The sequence below is a fragment of the Poromitra crassiceps genome, assembly GCF_964638095.1.
Source record: "Poromitra crassiceps genome assembly, chromosome: 11".
Lineage (NCBI taxonomy): Eukaryota > Metazoa > Chordata > Actinopteri > Beryciformes > Melamphaidae > Poromitra > Poromitra crassiceps.
The window spans coordinates 13,616,836-13,628,892 of NC_139643.1; the positions used below are offsets into that span (position 1 = coordinate 13,616,836).

The window sequence follows — 12,057 nt, forward strand, 5'->3', positions numbered from 1 at the left end:
TCCGGCCAGATGTGGGAGCGCGGACATTTTTGAAATTTTCAGGTCCATGAGCTGAAAGGTTGGTATTTGAAAGCCATTTTGTTCCACTTTTCTGTGATTGATTCTTCACTAATATCTTAATGGTACTGATTCATCAAACCACGCCTGTCTGCTGCTTCCATCTGGTTAAAACCATTTAGAGCCACTAGGCTATTTGACAGGTCTGACAGAGGTATCGCAGGATCATTGCTTATCATAGCATTATCGTTTACCTTCAGTGCTAAAGCTAGCGCGCCGCAGCCTGAATGTCACCTTCATAACTCAAAGGCTCCACTAGTCCACCTGTTCCCGCCTGAGTTGGAGCTACACAGCAATTCCATCCCTAATAATGTCCCTCTGCTATTCTCAGGATGTAATGCATCTGCGTATAGGTTTCAAATGTCTGCAGAGAAATCATGACATATGTAATTGCAGATGCAGCTACTTGATTGCTTTGCTACTGTAAATGTATATAGGTCTATGACTTAGTTGTCTCAAAAAACTTCAACAGACCTGGTTAATTCTCACCAACCCCACCCCATCCCCCCACATTTTTTTTGATTTTGTGTTTAGATTATGTAGCGTAGGCTATAGTGTCTTACGAGGAATCAGCATGACGTTATGACGACAACAAACACCTGACTTCCGGGTGTCTCTGCGGGGTGTTACTGTACACGCAAATCCACCCCGCATGCGCGTACCTCCTATGTAAGTACATGCCGCACAGCCACACTAGGGGCTGGAACATAGCTAACTGTTAGCTGTGAGCTAACATTAGTTGTGTGTCAATAAAACGCCACTGAACGGCCAGTTTGATATAGCGGCCATGTTCGAGTGATGCTCTTTCCATAAATCCCATCAGCTTTGATATCTGTTGGCTTGTTTATGGTGGTGTCCTCCTCTGCAGGTGTGGTGCGAGCCTCCAGTATCTTCCCCATCCTCAGCGCCATACTGCTCCTGCTGGGCGGAGTGTGCGTCGCGTCCAGCAGCTTCTACAAGAGCAAGAGGAACATTATTCTCGGGGGAGGGATTCTCTTCGTCGCCGCAGGTGAGACGGCAGCTTTGCTTCTCTTCGCCTGTGGTTGAGGACGGTTTGGGTTCAGGAAAAACAGTTCTCAGTCGCTTCTTGGTGTTTACTCCTGTGTTCAAATGTGCATTAGTTATTATGTCGATACTGAACACTCAATGTTTAATCAGTGCTGGTACTTTAGTCGTGGATGGAAACAGCGTCTATATTACCATGACTTCTTCAATATCCCTTTCTCCTTCCATCTTATTTTTAATCGATCTGTTTCCAGTGTACCTTATTCAACTCTAAACTGGGGTGAAAGTAGTTGCACTATTTCAGATGTCATTATCTACCTACTATCTATCTATCTATCTATCTATCTATCTATCTATCTATCTATCTATCTATCTATCTATCTATCTATCTATAATGCACAGGACAGGACACGTCCAATATTCATAACATTTCATGTATGTACAGTATATTTTGTATATCCATTTCCCCCGGTCAGGATCAGGATCAGGGCTGGTTCCAGAACAAGATGGCTAAGGATGCATCCTAGATAGGAAAGGGTGCACAAGCACGGGCCGACCCGGGCCGGGTGGCCGGCCAAAAATTTGACACTTTATTTTACTAAAAATAATGTATTTTACCATCATTTCAAGTAGAATGATACCAGCCAAGCAAGAATTCAAGTGTTTCAAGTGCTTTACTGAAATATTTGGACCATATAATGATAATACAATTATCTCAACCTTAAAAGGTTACATATGTGCCAAGAAGCCATAAATTCACATCAAAGAACAAAGAAAAACAACAATTATAATTCAAGTTTAAACAGTAAGTGTGCAGCTGCAGCATTTATTAAAAAAAAAAAAAAAAATATATATATATATATATATATATATTATTTTTTACCACTCTTTTCAACTGAGCATGCAGACAATTAAAATAAGGGTGCAATGCGTGCTTTTGCACCCCTGTAAAACTGGGCCTGATCAGGCTATATTGTATTGCTTCCTTAGTGTCAACAGGAATCACATTACAATATACAATTACAATATTGGATTCCATATGATGCCCACATCCTTCCTGTGTAATCGAAAGGAAACACAGTCTGTGGTAAAGCCCAATATCCCATGCCAGCAACCTCTTTAAATCAAACTACAGTCTCATTTCTCTCAGAGGAGCACTTACTGTAGCACTCTCCTATGTCCCCAGGCCTGAGCAACATCATCGGAGTGATAGTGTACATCTCCGCGGCACTGAGCGACATCTCGCCCAAGAAGGACGAGGACAAGAAGTGGCACTACTCCTACGGCTGGTCCTTCTACTTCGGCGGCCTGTCCTTCATCCTGGCCGAGATGGTGGGCGTCCTCGCCGTCAACATCTACATCGAGAAGAACAAGGAGCTGCGCTGCCGCTCGCGCACGCAGCTCTTCAAGAGCACCACGCACGCCATGCTGCGGCTGCCCAGCTACCGCTTCCGCCGGCGCTCGCGCTCCAGCTCGCGCTCCACCGACCCGCCACACTCCCAGGTAGGGACGGGGATCGACACCCGGTATATCCACAAGGACCTGGTTCCAAATTTCTCAAAACCCGAAAATCACTCATGTCCGAGCTTATGGATACCGATAGTGGGTCCTATTATGGTAAATGGATGGCATTTATATAGCGCTATTCTGTACCTATTCTAACGTAGCCTATTATTAGCCTATTAGCGGTTGGGCAAACACAGGCTGAGGCTGCGTGTGCTACGTTAACTTGGTTTGTAATACATCCAATGCTGGAATAAAACATATTTTCAGAACTTACCACTTCAGTCCTACTTCCTCGCTCACTTCCACGTCCCAAATCCGATATTCCATGAGACTGATGTCATACAGTCAGGGAGCGCACACAGATAGCCACTCTGTTACAAGGCAAAAAATTAGCTACAGTAGCTAGCGGTCGTATGACGTCACTAGTAGGAGACAACAGTAAACACTACTGCAAGGCACTGTGGGTATTAAGTTGACACGGCTTGCGATATTTTCCCCACCAGGATGGCGAAGGCATGACCCGTTTGTCAGAGCCAGAGTGTTTCAGGGATGCGGCTCTAACTGTGGTATACGCTAAATATACCACAGCTGTGAACCAATCAGATTGCTTGATTTGAGAGAGCCATGTTTTATAATGGCTAATTGATATTCACCCTCCCTTTAAAAAAAATGAAACTGAAAATGGTATCAATAATAAATTAATGATCCCCATCCCTACTCCCAGGAGACCTCGCCAATCGGCACCTCCAAGGCCTTCAGCCTGCCGCCGTCCGCCCCGCCCTTCTCTGTGGCCACGCTGCCCACCCCGCAGCACGCGGGCGGAGGCAGCGGAGACATCTCCATGTACACCCTGACGAGGGACTCCAAGCTAGGCAGCCTGGGAAGCGGCGCCCCCCCTCTCTATGGCACGGTGGACCGCGCCACGCTCTACCAGCTCCACAACTACTTCCCCAAGGATTCCGGCAGCGGAGGGGGAGCAGCGGTGATGGGCAGCGGCACGCTCCCCTCTCTCTCCAAGTCCAACCTGGCAGCGGCGGCGGCAACCGTGGGCCAGAACGCAGCGCCGATGAACACCTCCACGTCAGCTGCCACGCCGGCCCAGCAGGGGGCGATGTCCACCATGGAAAGGGAAAGGGCCAACATGGGGACGCTGGACCGGCTGGGGGCCAAGCGGGACCGGGACACCAACTCAGACACACTTAACAGGAAAACTACGCCAGTTTAAAACTACACCTCAGAGGGGAGGGTGGGGGAGGAGGGAGAGAAGAGAAGTGGGAAGGAGAGAGAGAGTTAAAATGAAAGGAAAGAGGGAGTGAATGAAACGGAGAGAGAAAGAGATTCCGATTGAGAGAGAGAGAGAGATAGAGAGATCTTAACGAGAGGAAGAGGGGTGCTGAAAATGTTTGGGTGACACTTTAACGGGTACTTGGTTGCCATAGATACGATTTCATAAGCGGTCATAAAAAAATAAAAATGTTATGTTCAAGTTCATGACAACTGCCTTAAAATTGGTCATGAATTATAGTCTACAAAATGTGACTTTGTTCAAAGGCGGTGGTGATGTGGCAATCCAGTTGCCAGAATACGTTTCACACCACAGATATGTTCAATATTAATGTTACTAAACCGAAAATATGTTGCATTTCAACAAGTCCTCCAACCACAGGAGTGTTCTCAACGGCAATTTGAAAATGGTGGTTAATTTGAAAACATCAGTTAATTTATTTGAAATTTTGAAAACGTCAGTTAAGTTTGAAATGTCGGTTCATTTGAAACCCTCAATATTCATTTGTAAATGTTACGCAATTAAAACAACTTGGGTTATGGTTCGGCAAATACAAGAACTTGGTTATGGTTAGGGTTATGGTTAGGGTTAGGGTTAAATAGCAAAAATGTTAAATGACTTATGGTTGAAATGTATGGTCTCCCATGTCAGGCAAAGGTTTACGCCGTAACGGCCTCTGCCATCCTGGCCCCCAACAACACCCTTACTTTCTGTCCTAACATCAGACTTTCAGTACACATCTGCTAGACACCCAGGCGTTGATATGCACATATGGAAAATGTTAAATGTATTTTTGGTTAACAAACATTCATATTCACCCTATCCGTGGTTTGCAGAAACGTAAAATGTCAACATTTTATTCTGGCGAGTGGGTGAGATTTTTTTTTTTTTTTTTTTTACAGTACTTTAATCTCAATCTCACTGCTTCATCTGTATATAGAAAACAATACACATGTATGTCTTGGAGTAGAGTCATTGGGGGTAAAGTGCCTTGCTCAAGGGCACCTCAGCCATAACTATTGAGGGAGTGAAGCTCATCACTTGTTCGCTCCCCCCTATGATTTCTGGTGATTAAATGGCAACTTGACTTTCCCCGAGATGCCTTTAATCCTTACAAATAATCCAATTTCTAAGAGGCCAGATAGGGAACGCTGAATATCCCAGCTTTGTGTTAACCTGTTGACGCACACACACACGCACACACACACGCACACACACACACACACACACACACACACACACACACACACACACACACACACACACACACACACACACACACACACACACACACACAGACACACACACACTCACACACACACACACACACACACACACAGACACACACACTAGTAGAGGAGGCTGACAAACTGTGCGTCTATGGGCCCTATCTTGGCAAAAGCCGTAATTTAGCACAAACTGGGGGCATGCCCACGCGCGTTGGTATTCTCCCTGCCGTGCAAAATGCCTGTGCTGCCGGCATAAAAGCTTTAAATAGGCGTGCTTATAGCGAGAATTATGCAGGCCAAACTGATTACCGGTAGTCTGAAGATTCCCTTTCTCACTCCCTTTATACCCTTCGCGGGGTGGAGAACACCAACACATATCTGGAATCGATCATATTAACAAAACATTTTCACCTCATAATTTTCACATAAATTACCCAAATAGTAAGGGTAGGGTACCCAAATATTAAGAATGGCATTTAACTGTTTCTGCAAATGAATTTGAATGAATTTGATGCCTGTGATCTCGATCGCATCATATACCAACAACACTGTAGCCTATACTTTATCAAATGAAATGGTTAATCTAATTGTGTTAACCCTTTATCCTTTCAAAATCATGCCTCAAAACTGCCCATAACTGTGACTGCTTCGCTCCGCCGTGAACATCATCGCTCCCCCCCTCTCTCTCTCTTTCTCTCTCTGGCAGAAAATAATTGATACTGACAATTCTCAAATGAATTGCTGGACGAAGCTTGTCGGATTTAATGTAAATAAATCAATAGAAACAAATCAAAAAAGCTGATAATGAACATTTGTGCTGGGCGAACGAAATTCCGTTTGAAAGACATCAAAGGCATCACTTCACTCATCGGCTGCGCGCGTAACCTTTCCCTCCACTCCTTAACTCAGCCTTTGTTCACAGCTGGTGCTTAACAGATGCAGAACTGAGCTTGAAGCACGCTGAAGTTGAGCTCACGCTGAAGTTGAGCTCACGCTTAACCGCTCACACAAGAAGCACTCTCTTTTCCTCAGCGCCTCGCTCGGCACGCCTTGAACCTGCCCACAACTCCCATTGACTTCATGCCTGGCAGCTTCACGCGTCACGCTTGGAAAATACGACTGAATCCTGAGGAATCGCTTGAGCGCGCGTTGAGCGTGCCTCACGCCTGCCTTGAGCAAGGCGAGTGCGCGGCTCGTGTGAATGTCTTCGCCTGTTAACAAGGACGCCGAAATGAAATTTGTCACTGTCATTCTCCACTGGTCCCAGGGATAGAACATGGCTATGGTGTATTGTTTGTTTGTTTGTTTATTTATTTATTTATTTATTTATTTATTTATTTATTTATTTATTTATTTATTTATTTATTTATTTATTTATTTTGCCTATTATTTATTCTATTCATTCTAAACTATATTCTATTCTATTCTATTCTATTCTATTCTCCCCTCCTCCTGGTTAAAGGAATTAGTTTGTAGGTTTGGTTAGGTCGGGTTAGATATTTTTGGACCAACACGTGGATTTGCGTGTGTCCTATGCGCACCAGGCAGGATACTGATGTGCTCACGGCTGCTTTTCAGACGTCTTAGCGCAAAGAGTTGCGCGCATCCCGACGATAGCGGGGACACGCCTGGTTGGGCATCGGGCATGCACACAGCTGCGTTTGTGCACAGATCCCGCCGCAAAACTGGATGGTATCGTGTGGGGAGCGCAAACTGAGACTTGCGCGAGGCACACAATCGCATAAGAGGCAGGGAAGATAGCATAAGACACGCGTTGAGGCTCACAAACCGGCCCGCAAGCGCAAAAAGCGGATACCGGTTGTACCACGATAGGGCCCTATATATTTGTTGTTTTGTGTCAAAGGTAAATACAGTGAGATGGGCATTCTCCACAGTCCCAGAGAAACACACAGCCAACCTCTGTATGCTTCACCCTCTCTGCCTGCAGCACACCACACCGCTTATTATCATTGCTAGGTTACCCACTGCCACAAATGTCCACCTTAACAAGTAGCGCCATCTGATCTTAAAGGAACACGCCAACATTTTGGGAGATTAACCTATTTGCCATATTCCCAATAGTAAGACGAGAAGATAGATGCCTTTCTCTGGCAAATAGGCATATCTCCCAAAATGTTGGCTTGTTCAAAATCTTGAAATATCTAAACACGTTGCAGTTTCCTGAGTAAATTGCTCTTCTTATTTGAAGATATCAGTTACTCATTTAAAACCAGATTCATTGTATTGGAAACAACTTAAACAATGCACCACTCTTCTTTTCACCCAATTGATCAGGATTTTAAATTCAATAGGATGGCCTGTAATCGACAGAATATTTCAGAAGTCACATTTTCTCATTTGAAAGAGAGTCAACAGAAAGTATAGTAAAGAAGACAGTGTGTTGATGTTTTACTTAACGCAGCTCTAACAGATGAATTACTTGTTAAGACAGCCGTTTTTGCAGTGTATGTGATGTATTTAGCGTTTAATCACAGAAACTGTTTCAGGGTTTTGTACGACTGCTTAGACGACGATTTGATCCCGAAGGCTTACAAGGCAGCTTCCGTAGAGTGTTACCACAAAGGGCTGTAACCACGGCAACAGGGTCAGGGGTCAATTCACTTTGCACTCAGGGGGTGGATTTTAATCCAGATCTTAAATCAAAGGGGGGGGGGGGGGGGGGGGGGGGTCACTTCTTGTTATTTCAACAAGTAAATGGGGACAAAACTAAGTTGACCTCCAAAGTGAGATATCCACCATTTTGAAAAAATAACTAAAATCTCCACCTATAGAAAATGATCATTGACATTATAAAGTCAAGCTTATTCTAAGAGTTTTTCATGATATATTTATGTTTTGGGGATATTTCTGAGGGTGTTTTTGAAATATCAGCTAAGGACTTATTTACATATTACAATTACATATTCCACAATGGATATATAGCATCATGATTTGTATCCCTTCAAAACCTTCTAAATTTGACTTATTAATGGACTGGTATATTTAGCTTTGACTTGCACTTCTGCATCTGTTTGGAATGCGTTTGAAAATGAATTTACCCCGAACCCTGGTTCAGGGTAAAGAGTTGGAGGAGGAGGGAACGAGCACACAAGCCTTCTGTTCCCCTTTCCCTCCATCTCTCTTTTAGCTAACTATATCCTATTTCACAAACTAGAATAATAAATGTATTATTGACAATATTATTATGGATCCATTCACTTCAACAAAAGCACATAATGTCTGTAAATACTAATTTTGTATTGTCTTTTCATTCTGAGTGATTGATGATCATTATCTAGGTTACGCAATTGTAACTCCTTGACTATGAATATGTTGCTGTTGTTTCTATGATCGTAATGGTTATTGCAGGGTATTTGTACACTGATTTTTTTTTTTTTTTGTAACTTTTTATATTCCTTTCAAGGATTTTTGAGTCATTTCCCTTGTTTTTTTCTTTGCTTATTTTCACTGAAAGTTAATGGTGTCACGTGGAAAGCATGTGCACACATGTGAGAGGGTGATCATGTATAATTGCATCTCTTTTTACCATCCTCGTCATTTTTACTATCAGCATTTAGCCGGGGAGGCTTGACTGGCGCGCACGCTCTTTTTCCACAAACGCCTAGCTTCACATTCACAGTTTTACACGTTCACTACGTTTACATGGACAGCGATAAACCAATTAGTGTCGCCGGCGTGCAACCATTATGTTTTGTCTGTCTGTCCGTCCGTCCGTCGATCTGTACATATATTTCCTGTTCTCTTGAACGCATCTCAGGATCGCCTTGAGGGAATTTCTTCAAATTTGCCACAAACGTCCCCTTGGACTCAACGATGAACCGACTAGATTTTGGTGGTCAAAGATCAAAGTTCAAGGTCACTGTGACCTCACGTCCACCCCATTCTCATGAATGACATATCTCAGGAACGCCTGGAGGGAATTTCATTACATCTGCCACAAATGTCCACTTGGACTCAAGGATGAACTGATTACAATTTGGTGGTCAAAGGTCAAAGGTCACTAACCTTGCAAGGCCGCTTGATTCGCCCGAGGACGAGATCACAACCACACAACAAATCCATCTTGCCCATAACCCAAGAATTCATACACAAATTATGGCAAGAGCTCACACAAATGTCTAATAGGATGAAGTGAAGTGATGACATGTTATATCCAAAAGTTCAAACGTCAACATCACTGTGACATCATATATACCCAAAAGTTCAAAGGTCAACTTCACTGTGACATCATATATACCCAAAAGTTCAAAGGTCAACTTCACTGTGACATTTGCATGAGTCTGGACAGACATAGAGAGTCGTTGACAGATCAAGGCTTACACCATGAGGCGGTTATTTGTACTGTATAGTTCTAAATAAGACGTTTTGGATAAGCTGTTTTTATGCATTGCTTATAGAACTATTACATTGATATTCCTGTATACATGCTATTGTTGTCCATGTAAACGCAGTCATTCACACTGGGAGCTGCCCAGTAAGTCCAGTCTCCTGCTGGTTTCCACTGGAGCAGCGGGGGTTAAGTGCCTTGCTCATGGGCACTGTGATGGTAGTTGCTGAAGGAGGTGAGAGCGTTTCTCATTTCCTTTCCCACGGGTTTTTCAAGTTTTCCAACGCCATCCTGAGGATTCTAACTTACAACCTTCTGGTCCTCTAATGTATTCATGTTTTCATCGCATTATCTTGTTTGTATGTACATCTATCTATCTATCTATCTATCTATCTATCTATCTATCTATCTATCTATCTATCTATCTATCTATCTATCTATCTATCTTTTTGTCTCTAAGGCTCTATATTTTTCTCTCTAGGTTTCAGTATTTTTTGTTCTACTTTTTCTTGTCCTACTACTAAATTCATCTATTTTTTGTTCATCTTGAATGTCATCTTTTTTCTGTTTCCTATTTTCCATGTACCATTCTGTATTTTGCTCTTATGTGTTCTGTTCTTACCCTTATTGTCTCAATATTTTTGTCTTACCCCCCATTTTAAATACCCCCCCCCCCCCCCCCCCTTGTATTTTCTACCTCTATTGTCGCCCAACCATCATCTTGATCGCCATCACTTAATGTCCTTGCAGGCTATTGATTTGCTTTCTAAACATAACCAACGTAGCCTAACCAGTGTTTTTTAATGTTCTGACTAGTGTATACCTGTAGGAAAATGTATATTAACCTATTTATTTTTGTGGTGGTATGTATAGATATTCTTAATATTAATATTGAGTTCCTACACCTACTGTATCTTGGGGCTAAAGGCTTCCTGCCTATTTGTAACATACAGTCAGTAGCCTGAGTATTGGGGTTTTCAGCTAAACATGGTCGGTTGCGGTGTTGTTGTCAGTGGTTTAACATGATGAATAATCAAATCAAAACTAGAAATACATCGCCTCATGCAGAAAATATCATTTCTGCTGTTGTGTTTGCGGTGGAGAGCGAATTAAAAGCCGCTTTCTCAAGAAATAATCGTAACAGTCACAAAATGAGCGTGGAGGATACCTCCGTCCCAAACTGTCTCTTTATTTACAAAGTGACACACGCACTTTTTGTGTGGATGAAAACTCGACTTTTCTCTTCCTTTGTCACAAATTCTGATCCTGAAACGTGAAATCAATTTTAAACCCGGGGTGAGTCACCAGCAGAACCCCCCACCGAGCTCCTGCAGCTATTTGTCCCGATGCTCAGGCTACTGACAGACAGAACCGACCCGATGCTCAGGCTACTGACAGCCAGAACCAACCCGATGCTCAGGCTACTGACAGCCAGAACCGACCCGATGCTCAGGCTACTGACAGACAGAACCGACCCGGATCTCTTCAAATGGGAAAGCAGTATATTATATTTCTACTCAGCAGACACATGTAAAACAAGGACATTAAGGATGGGGGAAGCAATACAATATACTGATCCTCACCGGAACAGACAGACAACATAAGGTGTATATATACACATAATATATATTCAATAAAGTTATATATGAAAAGCAGCTGTCCTGTGCATTACTGACAATAGAAAACTGAAAGATATAGACCCCCAAAGGTGGTCAAAGCCTGTGGTGTTCCCTGGAGAGCATACCCCTAACCTCACCCATCCAATGCCTAAAGTTAAAGACCACCTAACCGTACTGTACTCCTCAACGCAGTGTGGACGACGAGCCCTGGACCTTTCCCTGAAGCCACAGGTGCAGAGTGCTGCATTCCATAAAACGAGCCTTATGGAGGTCGCCAAAGTGGTTCTGTGAGATGAGTTCGGAGTGAGAACATGATAGGATAGTCTATCTTTAAAACAATGACTACTTTTTAAGCAAAGGTCCTAAGATAACTGCTGACTCCAAAGTTATCATTTTGTATCGACTTGTCTTGTCAACTTTATGAATTGGGTGGACAATTGTTTGCTCCTTAAAATCTATTACTCACACTTAAATATAGATAGATAGATAGATAGGTAGGTAGGTAGATTGTGCAAGAATTAGGTGTTACTTTTCCCGTTTAAAATGATTCAAAGTATATTAAAACCCAGACAAAGCAGAATGTGCACTTCAGAGTGATTTTTTGTATCATGAGGCGCTTCATGACTCCAGCTGTTCAGGAGTCGGTGACCGAAAGAAGAGAGACGTGATAAGAATACAGGCTGAGAGAGAAATGGAAGGTGAGAAAGGATGACATTAAATATTCATGTCACGTTTAATAATAAAATGAAGTCATTCAAACTCAATCGATTCAGTTGAAAAAGTTCCAGAGACAGTTCACTTTCCATCCAGGCACAGAAAGGCACTCAGCCCTAACATGAATCATGCTAGAAAGAGGAAACATGCCAGCATCACATACACTATCACCTCATGACAGTCTAACAGTCTAACCTACCTTAACCCATTGATACCTGATGCAGCATTTGTGTGTGTATCTTTAAGACCGCGAACCGCGTCACATGGTTCGCGGTCTTAAGGGATACACACAGA

At 43.0% G+C, this 12,057-nt stretch overlaps 1 protein-coding gene across 1 annotated transcript in view; it reads left to right on the forward strand.

Annotated features, from left to right (window-relative positions):
- Positions 1-3,793, forward strand: part of LOC310785220 (voltage-dependent calcium channel gamma-4 subunit-like) — a gene marked incomplete at both ends in the record, with an annotated part of 24,665 nt that extends 20,872 nt beyond the window's left edge. Inside the window, 3 exons of the mRNA XM_083646222.1 lie at positions 926-1,066; positions 2,249-2,565; positions 3,293-3,793. Of these exons, the coding sequence (XP_083502348.1) occupies positions 926-1,066; positions 2,249-2,565; positions 3,293-3,793 (959 nt within the window). The remainder of the gene's footprint in view (positions 1-925; positions 1,067-2,248; positions 2,566-3,292) is intronic.
- Positions 3,794-12,057: the final 8,264 nt, after the last annotated feature.